General features: G+C 38.2%; 2 protein-coding genes across 3 annotated transcripts; one reads left to right on the plus strand and one right to left on the minus strand.

The window, feature by feature from the left end:
- Positions 1 to 3,168: 3,168 nt before the first annotated feature.
- Positions 3,169 to 5,294, plus strand: LOC105010089 (interferon alpha-inducible protein 27-like protein 2A). The gene is made up of 4 exons (XM_010869470.5): positions 3,169 to 3,318; positions 3,423 to 3,452; positions 4,348 to 4,509; positions 4,736 to 5,294. Exons 1-4 carry the CDS (start codon positions 3,309 to 3,311, stop codon positions 4,831 to 4,833), a joined length of 300 nt encoding a protein of 99 aa, XP_010867772.1. The 5' UTR covers positions 3,169 to 3,308; the 3' UTR covers positions 4,834 to 5,294.
- Positions 5,295 to 5,615: 321 nt separating this feature from the next.
- Positions 5,616 to 14,453, minus strand: LOC105010090 (lysozyme g). 2 transcript variants are annotated; one of them, XM_020054457.3, is made up of 8 exons: positions 12,909 to 13,024; positions 12,241 to 12,324; positions 11,912 to 12,111; positions 7,928 to 8,084; positions 7,696 to 7,836; positions 7,456 to 7,497; positions 6,631 to 6,792; positions 5,616 to 6,463 (listed from the first exon to the last, which is right to left on the minus strand). In XM_020054457.3, exons 2-8 carry the CDS (start codon positions 12,302 to 12,304, stop codon positions 6,354 to 6,356), a joined length of 876 nt encoding a protein of 291 aa, XP_019910016.1. In that variant the 5' UTR covers positions 12,305 to 12,324; positions 12,909 to 13,024; the 3' UTR covers positions 5,616 to 6,353. The 2 variants fall into 2 exon arrangements, with proteins under 2 accessions (XP_019910016.1, XP_010867774.1); XM_010869472.5 differs by lacking the exon at positions 12,909 to 13,024 and adding an exon at positions 14,312 to 14,453 and having other exon boundaries at positions 5,617 to 6,463.
- Between the last annotated feature and the right edge of the window lie 2,115 nt (positions 14,454 to 16,568).

Below are 16,568 nucleotides of genomic sequence, written 5' to 3' on the forward strand. Positions count from 1 at the left end.
GCTGGAATTTAGGATTAAAGTCTTGAATTGTCGTGGAACCACACACATGCACACGCTCTAAAACCCCTGAAAGAGGACAGTTCTTCCTCGTGCTCCCTTTCTGCAGTTCAAGAGAGGTGAGTTTGGTAATGTGGTGCAGCCTTATTTTGAGAAACACAGACACAACCAATGACAACAAGTCAGAATGATGGTTGTCGATGCCAAACTGAGTCTCCTCAATGTGTTCCCCAAGCAGAAAAACATCCTCCGTTCCAATCTCCTGCCGGACGATGTCTGTGACTGTCGACACCTTAGGAGCTGGCATTGGTGAAGCTTGGCGGATCACCCTCTCTGCAGCACTCAGCACCTTATCAAAATAATAATTTTAAAAAATACATTATAATTTATATAGTGCTTTACACAGGTGAGACACCACACCGAACCATCAGGCGGCGGAAGATGGCCTGGAAGTGCCGATGGATTGTTATTCCAGCCTCCTTATATGGAAAACAGGCACACAATACATACATTACTCACAAGACATAAAGATATTCATTAGGTATATTTTCAAAATTGTAATTAAAAGAACACCAACCCTACCTGACGCTCTGATTGAATTAAATAGGAGCTCCAAGTGATCTTGGCTGAACCTGTAGGTGAGCACATACCGCTGAACTAAATAATAAGCTTGTTTGAAAACCATTCTACTATCAGATGTTCTGTTGCCTTTATTTTAAGTGTGGTGGGTATGAGACATGAGAGGTAACTTACTTTTGTTAGGGTGAATTACATGTGAATAATACACAGTGTTGGGCAAGTTACTTGGAAATTGCAGTGAGCTAAGCTATTAGTTACTCTGTCATGAATAAAGCTTCACTACACAAAAGCTACCACCCAGTCAAATGTAGTAAGCTAAGTAACACAAAACAAAAATATATATAAAAAAAAAAGTTACACAAACACAGCAGTAGGCTAGTTCATTACATAGGAAGCTACTTTAAGTTGTGCTAATTTCACATGACAAGAAAAGTAGCTTGTGTGGCCAAGCTACTTGGTAAATAAAGGAGTTACTACTACTGAAAAAAGTTACTTGATTCTGAAAATAGTGAAGCTACCACCAAAATACTAAGTTACTAGCTAAGCTAGTACTGCACAACAATGATAATACCGTCTTTTATTTATATGAATATATAATTAGCTGGCCAATGTTATACCAGTAATATTTGCTTTATTTCTACAATAGCATTCTTGAGTCAGTTGTAATCTAAGTCAGTGTTATAGAATATGACTTATCAAGTCTCAGTTCGCTGGGTGAACACCGGCTGGTGCAGTAAACATAGCCTAGCTAGCTGGATACAATTTCAGTACAGTGATATCAAAGATCCTTGCTCCTTCTCAACTCTCTGGTAATATTCTAATCACAAAATACAACCAATAATACGGTAATGTTAAATCTTACTTGTGAAAAGTAATCCCACGAGCCCTGCTTTCGATGGTCCACCGATATGAGCAGGAGTATTCAAATTCAACACTACTGTTGTTTGCTCCTTGGGGTTTAAGGCCGGGTGTCTCTGTAAAGCACTTTGTGACAACTGCTGTTGTAAAAAGCGCTTTATAAATAAATTTTGATTGATTGATTGATTGAGTATGCTCCACAGTGCTCTGGCATCGTTGCTTCTGCTGCTACGCAAATAGGAGTATGACCGGTCAAACATGGCGGCCGTATTTCTCGCGCCCCAGCAGCCAATGCGGCGTCTATTCTTTATTATGTCTATGAATGAAGCCACCAGTGTCCTGATACGGCGCTGACATCTTGGACTTGCGTCTGCGCAGATAGCGATCTTGGGACCAGTTCTGCGCAGTAGTTATGCGCAGTAGCGAGAAGGAAGTAAAGCCGTAAAGCCGCGAAATCAACGGCCCCACCCCTGTGCTCCGCCCTCACTCTCCCTCGCAGAATGCGCATACCGTAATCAATCGCAAGTCCAAGTACAGTACAACCTTTGCTTGTTAAACCTAGACGATATGTTATAGCCTAACTTACATCATGTTTAACCGCGATTCGCGATTACCAACCAACATTTATGTAATTTTAAAAATATTTTATTCATCACCCATGCACCACACTCCCAAGTTGGTCAACAGTCAAATATTATCAAACTGGCCATGTTACAAATAATTAAAATATAAGAACACAAGCCAATATGAATGATTTACTCTTCATTGGTTTCTTTTCAAATGGTTAAGAATTGTGAAATCATGAAGATGAGAAGAAATTAACAATAAATTGAAACAATGAATATTATCCAACTGACAAAATACAATTACACAAGCAAAGACGGACACTTTACTATTTCGTGTTGTCAAAAATGAGTCTGAGTGGTCTTCAATTCTATCTTCATCTTCCTCTGCCGTTGGACCCGTTGGGGCACCTGGACATGGACAATGAAAACCAGTTTCAAACCAGTTTAAAACAGTGTCAACCATTTGATTCAATTAGTTCATAATTTATATAACTTTTACAATTTTGTCAAATATCTTTTTGAATCGTTGCTTGTGTAACTCATAGTATTTTTTCTTTACATTTGAGTACTTGTGAGGTGACTCGATGTTCATCTATGTTTGAAAAAGTTACCAACCAAGCTAGTTAGTAGTTGACTTACTGTACTGTAGCTTGTTAACGCTTGGGCTAACGTTAGTTGGCTATCTAGACAGTACTGTAATTCGATGGGAACTACCAAACCGATTTTAGCTATATGACAGATAGTTATCTATCTGTTTTGTAAAGAAGTTAAATACGCTTACCTGAGATTCCTTGATGTCGGCTTGCCGAACTAAACGGATGTTTGTTTAACGTAGTCATACAGTACAGTTTGCTGGCTGCAGTAGCTAGTTTGCCAGGTATATCTTATATATATATATATATATATATATATAGATTTTTTTTGTTTTTTTTGACATTACCAATCCGTAACGTCAAGGTTGGTCGTGGTTACGTAACTTGTTAGCTGGGGCATTTGAGTTTCGTTTCCCCAGAAATTTGACCGAGGTAAAATTGGTTTTATATTAAGATATTCAACGGACATTCAACCGACATTCGCTGTAAATATATTTCAAAACTTTTTACTGATCTATGACAGACCATAATATTCACTCATGAAATGGCTCTCATAGTTATCAGTGAAGAATACAAGTAGTTTTTTACTTTCAAATAAGATTACTGCGAATGTCTGTTGAATCTCTTAATATAAAACCGACTTTACCTCGGTAGCAAGCCGGTAGACACTATTTAAACATCGCGTGAGTTATTTTTATTAGTCATCGAGGAAACCATGGGACTTCGTAAGTAACAAAATCTATTCATATCTGACAAATGTAAGCTATAAATAAAATTTAGTCTAAATATCGTTTCATGCAGACTAATTATGTTTTCTGATTTTTAACAGTAACGTATGCCGCTATTACAATTGGAGCAGGTGAGAATTTTTTATTGTGATTAATGATTCCTACCTACCACCAAAGCTTATTGTATATTGAAAAGCGCTTTCCAAATGTTATAACACATTGTGATAATTATTAGGTGGATGGTTTTCCTATGAGAGGTTTTACTTTTAGGTATTTTTACTAATGGGAATAACAACGAATGGCTACGATTTTTTATCCCTACTCAGACAAATGGTTTACAACAAGTACCACAAGTTTTTCTCTTCTGAAGAGCACAGAATTCTTCCATACATTTAATAACAATAGATTAGATTAGATTCAACTTTATTGTCATTGAACAGTACAAGTACAGTACCACAAAAGGCAGTTAGCATCTAACCAGAAGTGCAAATAGAGGAGGGCAGAAAATGTACAAGTGTATATATATATATATATATTATTTAAAAGTATATTTATATTACCAGTGGAATGTGTAGATGTGCAAAAAAGGCAAATGCAGTACGAATGGCAATATCTGCAATATGTGCAATAAGGCAAATAGAGGAGGGCAGACATTTTACAGTATTAGATAAAGTGTATGTTACAAGTGGGATGATAGTAATTTGGGTACAAATGGCATACAAGATGTACAAACAAGGCTAATGAAGGAGTGATGTATTAGGGTAGCGCCCAGGATGCAGAGATGGCAGCAATGAGGTCCCGAGGTAGACGTGTGTGTGTGTAAGAATGCAAGCACAAATAGAGCACAATAATATACATTTCCATAACACACTGCACTCCCGCTATATCTCCCTAAATGAGAGTACACAGAGAGACAGTCCAATAATTACTTCAAGCAATTTATGAACTATTCCCCATTAAAATTCAATACAACTTGTTAACTAACGTTAGACAGCTACAATTACATTGTCTATTTCTGTCCACTAGGGGGGGCGGTGGCTTTGACTCCTGTAGTCCTAGGTGCTGTGGGCTTTACCGCAGCTGGCATTGCAGCCAACTCCATTGCAGCCAGCATGATGGCATCTGCAGCCACTGCAAGTGGTGGTGGTGTTTTGGCTGGAAGCACAGTTGCCGTTTTGCAGTCTGCAGGTAATGACAGTCCCATCCCCACCCATGTGTTTCAACTCAAATAATCTTGAGTGGTAAAAACCTTCCGTCTCATTATAATACCAAATTATACGTTAAACTGCTCTCTCTAGGTCCTCATTTCATCTCTTTCAACATTGCAACACTGAAGAGCTCTTATTTAGAGACTGTTAGACTGTAGATTGTTTTGTGGATGTCACAGAAACAAATGTATGTTGCTTCCGTTTAGGGGCGGCTGGATTGGCTACCTCTACCACAGCTGTAGTGGCTGGTGTTGGAGGGGCAGTGGGATGGCTCACCTCTGCAGCTGCTGCTGTTCTCATCTAATGTCAAATCAGCCGCTGTACTCGTCTAATGACAAATCAGCCTCTATACTCACCTGATTGTCAAATCAGCCGCTATACTCACCTGATTGTCAAATTAGCCACTATACTCACCTAATTGTCAAATCAGCCGCTATACTCACCTAATTGTCAAATCAGCCGCTATACTCACCTAATTGTCAAATCAGCCGCTATACTCACCTAATTGTCAAATCAGCCACTATACTCACCTAATTGTCAAATCAGCCGCTATACTCATCTAATGTCAAATCAGCCTCAAATCATGATGGTTTATGTGGTCTATGTGTCTACAGTGTATGTGTGATGGTTTGTTTTTAACATTATGATGATGATTGGGAATGCCTTGTTCTAGCAGCACTATGAAGCGGGGTTGGGGGCTGTACTGTTAGAATGCTAAAAAACTTTCAATCAATCAAATGTGTTAATAAAGCCTTTTTTAAATCAGCAGTTGTCACAAAGTGCTTTTACAAAACACCAGTCCTCTTCTGGCTGTGCCTGATGAACATATGAAATTGTAATAATCCAGGGTCTATTTAAACTTAGTCCAGATCGGAAGCATGAACAGATGGACAAGGACAGGGACAACACAGGGGGAGGTGTCAGCACAGTGGTAGCTGAAATCCTCATGTATCGTCTTTATCTGCAACACAACCAGGAGGACTTTGGACAGGGACAGCAACAGATCTTTTAAGCCAGGTACTCCTCAGGTGTGGGCCAAGACCTCATGTCCTCCTAAGGTTAAAATGGCAGGGGACAGGGAACATTTTGAAAATGCATTCCTTATATCTACAAGGATCTATAGTGGAGAAGGAGAACTGAGAATAGAGGTTGCGTTTGATGCCAGGGCTGAATTTGTCCCAGAATTTATATCAGTTCCTGGTGACAAACCCAAAAAGATATTATCCCATGATCATTGAGTAATAAAATAACACTCCCAACCACAACTGGTCAGAAAATAACACATTTTGAATTGAACTGTTTAATGAAAAATATACAGAACAATTCTTACACACTTGCAATGAGATTTGATTAAGTGCCAAGTTCTGTTAAATTACATTTCAATTAGTATACAGATTGTTTTAAACAGCTGCTTTGCTGTCAATCCTTAAATTAATATATAAATATATTTCATGCACAGATACTGCTGCAGTCTGGGTTTGAGCTAAACTTACTGCCCTTTCCGCAAAATCTCTCACCACTTCCCTGTCTAACGAATGGAAATGAATAATCTAAAGTTTTCAAGTAGAGACATGGAGATTGTAAAATCACTGGGAGTGTCATTGGGAAAAGGAGGAGAAAGGGGACATCTCTAATTTGAATGTATCTGTGTCTTTTAGCTTTCAACGTAATATAGTAAACATTTTCTATCTGGTCAATATCTTGGTTTAATTTTGAGATATTAATACTTTTCATCAGACTCAAACAGCTTTATAGTACAGAGGACTAAGTAGTATACAGGATCAAAAGTGTATTGCTATGAGGCCTTCAAAGCCTATGGAACATTCAAGACCTCTTATTTTTCAGCCAACTCACAGCTCCTCCCAGAGCTCCTCCAACGGTCGCTCCCACACTCCCCACAATCGCTGTGGCCGTTGCTGACAGCCCTACGGCACCTGGAAGTAGACAACAAGATGTCGGTCAATGTCTCCCACATACAGGACTTAACGTCATAAGCTTATAACTGTTACTGTCCCCTTTCTTATCTTAGCTTTAAACGGTTCAATGCAATATTCCAATGCCCTGAGGTGTGTCTTTGTATATAGTTTCCGTGCATTTTTACCTGCTGACTGTAGAATAGCAACAATGCTACCTGCTGCTATGGCGCCTCCATTGGCCACAGCTGCGGTAGACATCATGCTTGCTGCTATTGACCCAGTTACAATACCACCTGCAGCAAATCCCATCGCTGTCAGGGCAACTGGAGCTAGGGCCACCGCACCGACTGTGGGGCCAAGCACGGCAACATGTTAGTGCCCAGACGCTCTCATTAAGAGTTTGACAATGTGGCAACCAAATAATACTTCACTATCGATCTACTTTTTTGTAATTTGTTTATCGATTTCTAACGATCGTTAAAGAAAAAAACATGTTTTAACATAATAACCGAAAGAAGCTTCTATCACTTACTGTGCATTAAGGTAATTTGGGGGAAAAAATTTAATTCATGTTTTTTTTTTAATCTTATAGAAAGATATGTACGTTGAATTCAACTTATACTTGTGAGTCTATGTCACAAATTACAGCTCCAAAAAAGCAAACAAGGTGATTGAACTCTAATTAGTTTTCATTTTGTCATTGACAGGAAGGGGAAATGGTGCAAAATTGAGAGAAAAGGGAAAACCTTTTTTAATATCCCTGAAAACAAAAAACATTGGATTTTTAGAGATACAGTCAACTTTAGCCTAGCTTGTTTCCTTCTGAACTCCACTCAGACGTTGCTTTTATTCCTGCTACTTTAGATCATGACCATATGCTGATTAAGATGTAGGTGTTTACATGACTAATGCCCGCCTAATACTCTGCCTATTGCCATCATCGATTTCATGTTTAATTACAAATGTGCAGGTAAACAGACACAATATAAATGCTAAGAGGAAAAATATACCTGCTGCCACTGCAGTTGTCGCCACAATAAGGCCAACGTTACCTAAATATGGAAAGAAAATGTTTTACCTAAAGGTGCAATGTACTTGAATGTTTGGTGTCAATCCTACAAGACTGCTGAAAGTTTCAACTCCAAAAGCTGACATGACACTGAAGTTGAACCACACAATGTAATTATTTGTGCATTTGTCATTTTTACTATGTATGTATTTTGTTTTTCATAAAGTATATGGTTATTTACTTTCTTTACAGAAACCACTTTTGTAGAACCATTGAGATCTGGCCACAACATCGTTGGAGAAGTCAATCCCAGTGGTGTTAGCATCCACGTCATCATATGACTCTACATGGTCCTCTCCCGTATTGTAGGCCGCTAATCCCCCTGGCAAAACAATGTTGTCACAGTAACTAACTGAAAAGGGTCCATTTATTACTTGCATCAAATGCTCAGCAAAAACAATGGTGATCATTACCTTTTAGCTGCTGCTCCTTGGTCCATGAAGGGAATCTCTCTTGGAACCTTTTGATGGATTCGATAAGAATCTCAGTGGCTTGTTGGAGATGTTCCTTACTATTCCATTCTCCCTTTGGGATATGGCCAGCCCCCTTTGGAGCTGGGGTGGTATCAATCTGTAAAAAAAAAAAAAAAAGATTTTATAAAAATGTATGTAACCTGTTTAGAATACACTGTAAAATTCCAGTATTCAGTAAATGTGATAAAACGAGAATAGAAATTCTGGAAAATAAGAGAAGCTCAATATTTGCTTTGTTATTAATTCCCCTATTCTCTGCTATAATCAACACTGGTGTGCAAGTCAACCCTGTTAGCTGTTGTAATGCCTACATTAGTCTCATCTGTAAAACATCATTATTTCGCCTGAATCAATCAAATGTATTTATAAAGCCCTTTTTACATCAGCAGTTGTCAAAGTGCTTTTACAAAACACCTTGCCTTAAACTCCACGGAGCAAACAGCAGTAGTGTTGAATTTCTGTGGCTAGGAAAAACTCCCTAAAAATGCCAACATTTTGGAAGAAACCTAGAAAGGACCCAGGCTAAGAGGGGTGACCAGTCCTCTTCTGGTTTTGCTGGGTGAACATATTAAGATTACAATTGTAATAATTAATAAATGCATGTGGGCTGAGTCTAGGTTCTATTTAAACTTAGTCCAGGTCGGAACATGACCAGATGGACAAGGAAAGGGACAACACGGGGGAGGTGTCGGCACAGTGGCAACTGAAATCGTCAGGTATCGTCTTGATCTGCAACACAACCAGGAGGTCTTTGGACAGGGAGAGCAACAGGTCTTTCAAGCCAGATACTCCGCAGGTATGGGCCAGGACCTCATGTCCTCCTAAGTTCAAAATGGGAGAAGACTGGGAAAATTCTTATCAACAAGGATTTATAGTGGAGAAGGAGAACTGACCTTACTCCCCCAGCACAATAATATAGCAACGTAATCCACCCACACTGCCAAGCATCAACCAAAATGACATCCACCAACAATAAAACCGTAAAATCAGCCCTAACCCTAACAGGCAGCCAGTGTAAAGAGGCTAGTACAGGAGTAAGGTGTAAAAAAAAAAAAACTGCCTTTCTAGTTAAGATTCTAGCAGCCGTGTGCAGCACTAATTGAAGTTTATTTATTGATTTGTCCGGGTATCCGGAAAGTAGAGCATTGCAGTAATCTAATCAAGAAGTAACTAAACCATTTTTCTGCATCAGTTTTTGATAAAAAGTTTCTGATATTTTATATGTTCATAAAAAAAAAAAAAAGAGGTCAGGGTCAAGGGTAACGCAGAGGTTTCTTACAGTTTTTTGGGATACGACCATGCAGCCGTCGAGGTTCACAGTGAGATCTACCAACAAAGCTCTTTGTTTCTTGGGTCCTAAAACGATTTCTGTTTTTCTTGAGTTTAAAAGCAAGAAGTTCTCTGTCATCAACTTCCTAATATCTGAAATGCATGGTTCCAAAGTAGCTGGGGCTTCTCCATGCTTCATTGAAATATATAACTGTGTGTCATCAGCATAACCTTGAAAATTGACATTGTGATTCCGGATTACAACACCCAGAGGCAGCATATACAGTGAAAACATTAATGGGCCCAGAACGGAGCCTTGAGGAACACCAAAACATACCTTTGACTTGTCAGAAGATATGCCATCCACACAAACAAACTGATATCTTTCAGATAAATAAGATTTAAACCAGGCCAGAACATGTCCACGTAGCCCAATATGGGTTTCCAGTCTCTCTAAGAGGAGGGAGGCATTACAAATTTAGTGAATGTGTCAAGCGTTACGAAATTTGAGTGTCCCCATTGACACCTGGTCAGGGAGGTTCAGGACATTCTCAGGACAACTGAGATTTTGGGGACTATAACTATTTAAGGAGAAGTCAGTTATTTGTTTTCAAATGGTGATTATCTTTTCATCAAAGTAGTTCATGTATTAATTACAGCCAAATTGAAGACCCACTCCACTTGTTGAGCGTTGCTTTTTTGTTAACTTTGCAACTGTATCAAAGAGAAATTTTGGATTTTGTTGGAGAAATAAGCTGATCATGCAGGTGTGAGTGATTTTTGGTATTGTAGTGTACTGTCTATCCAGGCTAGTCTGAATACTTCAAACTTGGTGGAGCACCACTTTCGATCCAATTTTCTGGAGACTTGCTTGAGTGCTCTAGTATTGTCTGTGAACCAGGGAGCAAGTTTCTTGTTGCGCATTTCTTTTGTTTTTATTGGTGCAACCATATCTAAAGTATTTTGCAGTGTTGAGTTTAGATCCTCGATTTGATCTTTTGCGGACGTATTTACTCTGACATTGATGAGCGAATTTGTAAGAATATCAAGGAATCCATTTGTAGTCAGAGAATTTATTGTACGGCTTTTGAAACTCATTGTTTGCGTGGCAAGTGGATTTCTTGTTTTAACGGTAAATGTAATAAAACAGTGATCCAATCATCCAGGATTTGAGAGGGAAATTATTAGATCTACAATATCTATTTCTCATGACCGGACTAAATCTAAGGTGTGATTGTGGCAATGTGTTGGACCTGAGACATGTTGGATAAAACCCATTGAATCAATTATGGCTTCAAAGGCTTTTTGAAGAGGATCATTGGACTTCCATATGAATATTGAAATCGCCAAAAATTAGAATACTATCTGCCATGACTACAAGGTTAGACAAGAATTCTGGAAACTCATGGTGGAACATTGTGTATGGCCCGGGGGGCCTGTAAATAGTAGCTATGTAAAACTATTTATCAGCCTGTTTAACTTTCATGAGTAAATCTTCAAAAGAATGAAAATCAGTGATGTGTTAGAGAGTAAATTTAGGGCAGTGCAACCCTTTTCGGGATGCACAGGGAATATAAATCACTAGTAAAGCCAGGAGGAGAGGCCTCATTTAGGGCAGTGAATTCATCAAGCTTTAGCCACGTTTCACACAAGCCAATAACATCTAGTTTATGTTCAGAAAATAATTAATTCCCTGCAACTGCCTTTGGGGCAAGGGATCTAACATTTAGGAGTCCCATTTTGAGATGCGAGGTGATAGTCATTTTTTTTGTGACCTAGGTGGAGGAAGGCTTTATCTTAATAAGGTTGCTATTGTTAGCACTACCTTGTTTAACTTTTCTCAGCCTGGAACGAGTCACAGTGGCAATAGGTAAAACTGTACTAACTACTCTGGCTATGCTATCCACAGGCTATAGGAGTGAGACTCCTGTCAATGTTCCTAGATAAAAGAAGAGCACCACTCCAGCTAGGATGGAGTCCATCGCTCCTCAGCAGATCAGGCCTGGCCCTATTTCTGGGAGAGTCCCAAAAAGAGAGCCAGTTATCTATAAACTACCTCCTGTGACAGTAGAAGAACACATATTGCCTAAATCTCGAATTTCTTCTGATGTAGAAATTCTTGTCATTGCATGAATTTACCCCAATTTGATTTATGGGAAGGCAGTACTTTGGAGTTCATTCAAAACAGCACTGCAAAGGTCCTGATACAAACAAATGACATTTCCCTCGTCACCTGCCTCCTTGCTGACATTCATTGGCTTCCTTTAACAAATTATTACAAAATGTTTCCCCTGGTCTACAAAGCATTAAATTTAAGTGCCTTAAGACAATAAAGTCACACTTGATTTGAGATATTGTGTACTCAGTCATTATCATGTACAGCATTCTGTTCTTAAATGTTTTCCATCACAAGCAGTTACTTTGCACTAAGTTACATTCTGGGTATGTGCAAATGGACTTAACAGATAAAGGAGATACAGACTCTGAACCAAAGACCAGTCTCCAAACAATTGGGTGGACCTTTGTACATCTTTTCTGGATTTTAATTACAATATTGGTATATAATAGTTTTTTTAATGTAAAAAAAATTATAATAAAAAGTGTGATTTCATTAGATTTTTTGTATAAGGTTTTATGAATATAGCCCATTATTACCTGCATGAGTCCAAAGGCTTTGCCATTGTCTGCCCTGCCATGCTGGTCCAGTGCTGTCCCAGCCCGGGACACTCTTGATATGATTCCACAGATGACAGCTGCCTCCACTTTATTCGTCTTCGCAACCTTCATGATGATTTCTTTGTATTTCTTCATGGCAGGCAGGTCATTCTCTGCCATTTTGTGAGAGGCAAGCACCCCTTTTGCAGAACAGTAAAGTAAACCAAAAATTACAGCTGTTTGTATTTTGCTCTCAACTAAATTAATTATATTCATTTGATAATGGATATTGTGTTGAATGTGTGTGAGGGAATAGACTGAAAGCATACCACTGAATTGTTTCCCATCTGCCTTTGCTGTCCCCCAGGAGGCACCACATGTTGCAACCTTCATAATATTTCCATAACGAGATGCTAAATGACAGCCAAGAATAAAAATACGTGTTTACTTTCTATTCACACCATGATAATGGAAATGTATCTTTTGCAACCTCCAAGACATAATCCGCAAAACATGCAAACAAATATAGCATATGTTATACAACACAGAGCATAGGAATAGGAATTACAATACTATATGACAATTAATTATCTTATGATAGTATACAATGTATTTTGGTAAAGTGGTTGCCATTGTTTAAAACTAAGAATTTGAGGATTATCTAAACAATATGTTTATTAGCGATCCAGTTTTAGAGGAATAATTACATTGAAATGTTCTTAAAATAGGGCAACATTACATGCAAACAAATAGCAAACTACAGCCATACACTGAAATTACTACAGCTGTATTTAAGTACCGGTACCATAATATGGAGTTCGATATCTATGGACTTAGATATCTGCGAAAAGGTTAAGCGTACGTATTGTTGGGATCGTAAGAAAATACATTCGTAAATTGGTATGATCGTAAAAAATGTCAGACGTAAAACATTAAACGTAAGCGTGAAATTAGATCTGTGAACGTACAAACACCCTTTCAAACGTTAAATTCTTACTTTACGTCTCCATTTATTTGTTACTCCATTTATTTGTTCCAGACAAACTTCTGTCAGTAATCTGGCATCTGCAAAGATATGACCCAAACGTAGCTCTTGGAAACTGTGAAGCTAGCAACATTAAGTTGGACCGCTAGCCCAGTGTTCAACCATAGCTTTGCCATTCCGGATTTCATGTTCAAAATAGAAGTGTACAGTTACACCAGTAGGCCATCAAGCATTTAGGCGTTAGGTAAAATACATGTGTGAAAATGACAAGGACACACTGTACCCTTGCATAGAATATCCTTCTGAGATGCAAAATTTTATGAAGTGATTTAGGTCAAAATATTCTTTTAAATATGACGGTCTGGCATGTGCTATTTCACAGCTGTGTTCCGTCCATATGATGACTGTATGTGGCCTGGAATTTCTAGTAATTGCTTAACATTTCGTTTTAGTTATTTAGTGTTTTAACGAACTATCATTGTACATCAACAACCCATAAAGCAATGCTGCTTGAGTATTTGGGACCACAAAAAGTGTGTTGGCCTACACAATAATACAATTTCTTTAAGTTTGTGATTTTTATTATGCATGAAATATATGCACAAACAAAGAGCAGTTATGCACTTGAAAATCAGCATTCACAATGCATGCATTAAGAAAGAGACATTTAAATTGAAATCTTGCAGGATACCCATTTCCAGTTTCCCTGATTTATGATCTGCTTGTTATTTTAGCACTCATCTCGGATGAGTTTCGGTTTCGGTTACGTTTTTTGGGAGGATGAGATGAAACTGCTAAAACTCCAGAATATGATGCTGTATTTTAGAAATGTAAAACTAGATCCGTACAAACAAAAAATATTAGTCCGTCATCCTAACAGGGTGTTTGTACGTTCACATATCTAATTTCACGCTTAAGTTTCATTTTACGTATCACTTTTTTTACGATCATACGCTTAACCTTTTGGCAGTTATCTAACTCCATACATCCCTTCCCAGATCAAATAGGTTCCAAATATCTAGGAGTATTTGTGCAAACTGGCTACAGTAAATGCGGGATCAATAGCCGGTGTATTGTATTAAATGCATTATAAAGACGTTCGTGTAATACACACGAAAAACTGAAGCTGTTGCTGAAAGAAATTATGAAGAAAGTCATGTAATATACCAAACTAGATCCGTATATGACATGAATCATTAAGAAAATCGTGTCCTGCACACGAAATAAACTGGGTTTTACGCGCGGTCACTAGAAAATCGTGTCCTGTACACGACAAAAATGCCTTTTACGTGTGCATGTCACGATTTTCTAATACGGAATTCGTGTAGACATCACGAAATCCTGTTGTTGACAATCACGATATACGCTTCTACAGGAATTTCTGCAACTATGAGTAACTGATAAATAAAGCTCACCCATATTAATATAAATACTTTGAAGTTCTTGAAATTGGATGATCCTCAGACATCAGCGTCCTCAGACATGTAAATCCACCAATGATAGAAGTGACAAATTCCTCAAACAAAATGCTCAAGCGTCATTTTATCATCAGCGTCTTGTGAGCAACATTAAAGAAACACTTCCGGGTCACGAAAATCTGGAATTTTTCAAAATAAAAGAGACTAACAAATTACTTAAAAACTGAGATAAATTGAGTTTATTAATTGTTTGAGAACATGTACCTCTCAAAACATTGACAACAATTCACATATGATCATATTTAAGAGTAATTTCGATAAAAAGTGGGTGTTAGTGGGTGTTAAAACACGTTCCAAGGGTAAAATTCAGACAATGCCAATGACAGAATATGGAATATATATTGCCTCATAACTAATAAACTATTGAATATTCCACAGAGAAAGCAGTGTAGGAAATGTCCAGGAGAATGTGTAGAGTAAGACAAACCTGTCTAATCATGGGGAACAGTGTGCTACATCTAGCAACACAATATTTCCACACCCTCTTTTTCCACAATGCAACTCAATGGATATGAAATACATATTGGCCTATAAAAAAAAAACTATTCTACACGCCGCGGTGAATGTATTGTAGGAAATGTCAAGGAAGGTGGATAGAGTAATTATATGCAAAGAAATCAAGGGGCACTCTGTATTTGCAATTGTTGCTGGTGTTTTACTCCACCCATTCCATTGGCCACAATGCAACTCAATGGATATGAAATACATATTGGCCTATAAAAAAAAAACTATTCTACACGCCGCGGTGAATGTATTGTAGGAAATGTCAAGGAAGGTGGATAGAGTAATTATATGCAAAGAAATCAAGGGGCACTCTGTATTTGCAATTGTTGCTGGTGTTTTACTCCACCCATTCCATTGGCCACAATGCAACTCAATGGATATGAAATACATATTGGCCTATAAAAAAAAAACTATTCTACACGCCGCGGTGAATGTATTGTAGGAAATGTCAAGGAAGGTGGATAGAGTAATTATATGCAAAGAAATCAAGGGGCACTCTGTATTTGCAATTGTTGCTGGTGTTTTACTCCACCCACCCCATTGGCCACAATGCAACTCAATGGATATGAAATACATATTGGCCTATAAAAAAAAAACTATTCTACACGCCGCGGTGAATGTATTGTAGGAAATGTTCAGGAGACTCTATAGAATGATTATATGCAAAGAAATCAAGGGGCACTCTGTATTTGCAATTGTTGCTGGTGTTTTACTCCACCCACCCCATTGGCCACAATGCAACTCAATGGATATGAAATACATATTGGCCTATAAAAAAAAAACTATTCTACACGCCGCGGTGAATGTATTGTAGGAAATGTTCAGGAGACTCTATAGAATGATTATATGCAAAGAAATCAAGGGGCACTTTGTATTTGCAATTGTTGCTGGTGTTTTACTCCACCCATTCCATTGGCCACTTTCCAAATAGCTGAATAGCCTTTAGATCCATTATTCTTTTTGTTAATGGAGGTGATTATCACCACTTGGTGATTACCTAACAATTTAGCCAACGATCTAATGTTGTTGTCAATGACATATATTAACTGGTCATTAACCTGTTGTACCACCTTTAGAGATGTAGGGGAGTCCATAAGACCATTTACAGTTTTATACCTTTTAGATTAGCAAACAAATTTTTACAACAGAGTCAAATCATAACCAATATCCAACTATTACGTACTAGAATAAGTCAACTTATTAGAAGGATATATGTTATTGCAACTACATTCCAGCCTTAGCTTAATTTGTAAAAAGAATATGTATTTGTCCTTATATTGAAAGATACATGTTTTAAATGAGACAGTGAGGAAAGAAAATATTTCATCCCCTGCTGATTTTGTACAAAAGACACCTGTCCACAGAAGCAATCAATCATTCAGATTCCAAACTCTCCACCATGGCCAAGACCAAAGAGCTGTCCAAGGATGTCAGGGACAAGATTGTAGACCTACTCAAGGCTGGAATGGGCTACAGGACCATCACCAAGCAGCTTGGTGTGGAAGGTGACAACAGTTGGTGCGATTATTCGCAAATGGAAGAAACACAAAAGAACTGTCAATCTCCCTCGGTCTAGGGCTCCATGCAAGATCTCACCTCGTGGAGTTGCAATGATCAGGAGAACAGTGAGGAATCAGCCCAGAACTACACGGGAGGATCTTGTCAATGATCTCAAGGCAGCTGGGACCAT

Source organism: Esox lucius, chromosome 15 (genome assembly GCF_011004845.1).
Source record: "Esox lucius isolate fEsoLuc1 chromosome 15, fEsoLuc1.pri, whole genome shotgun sequence".
Classification (NCBI taxonomy): domain Eukaryota; kingdom Metazoa; phylum Chordata; class Actinopteri; order Esociformes; family Esocidae; genus Esox; species Esox lucius.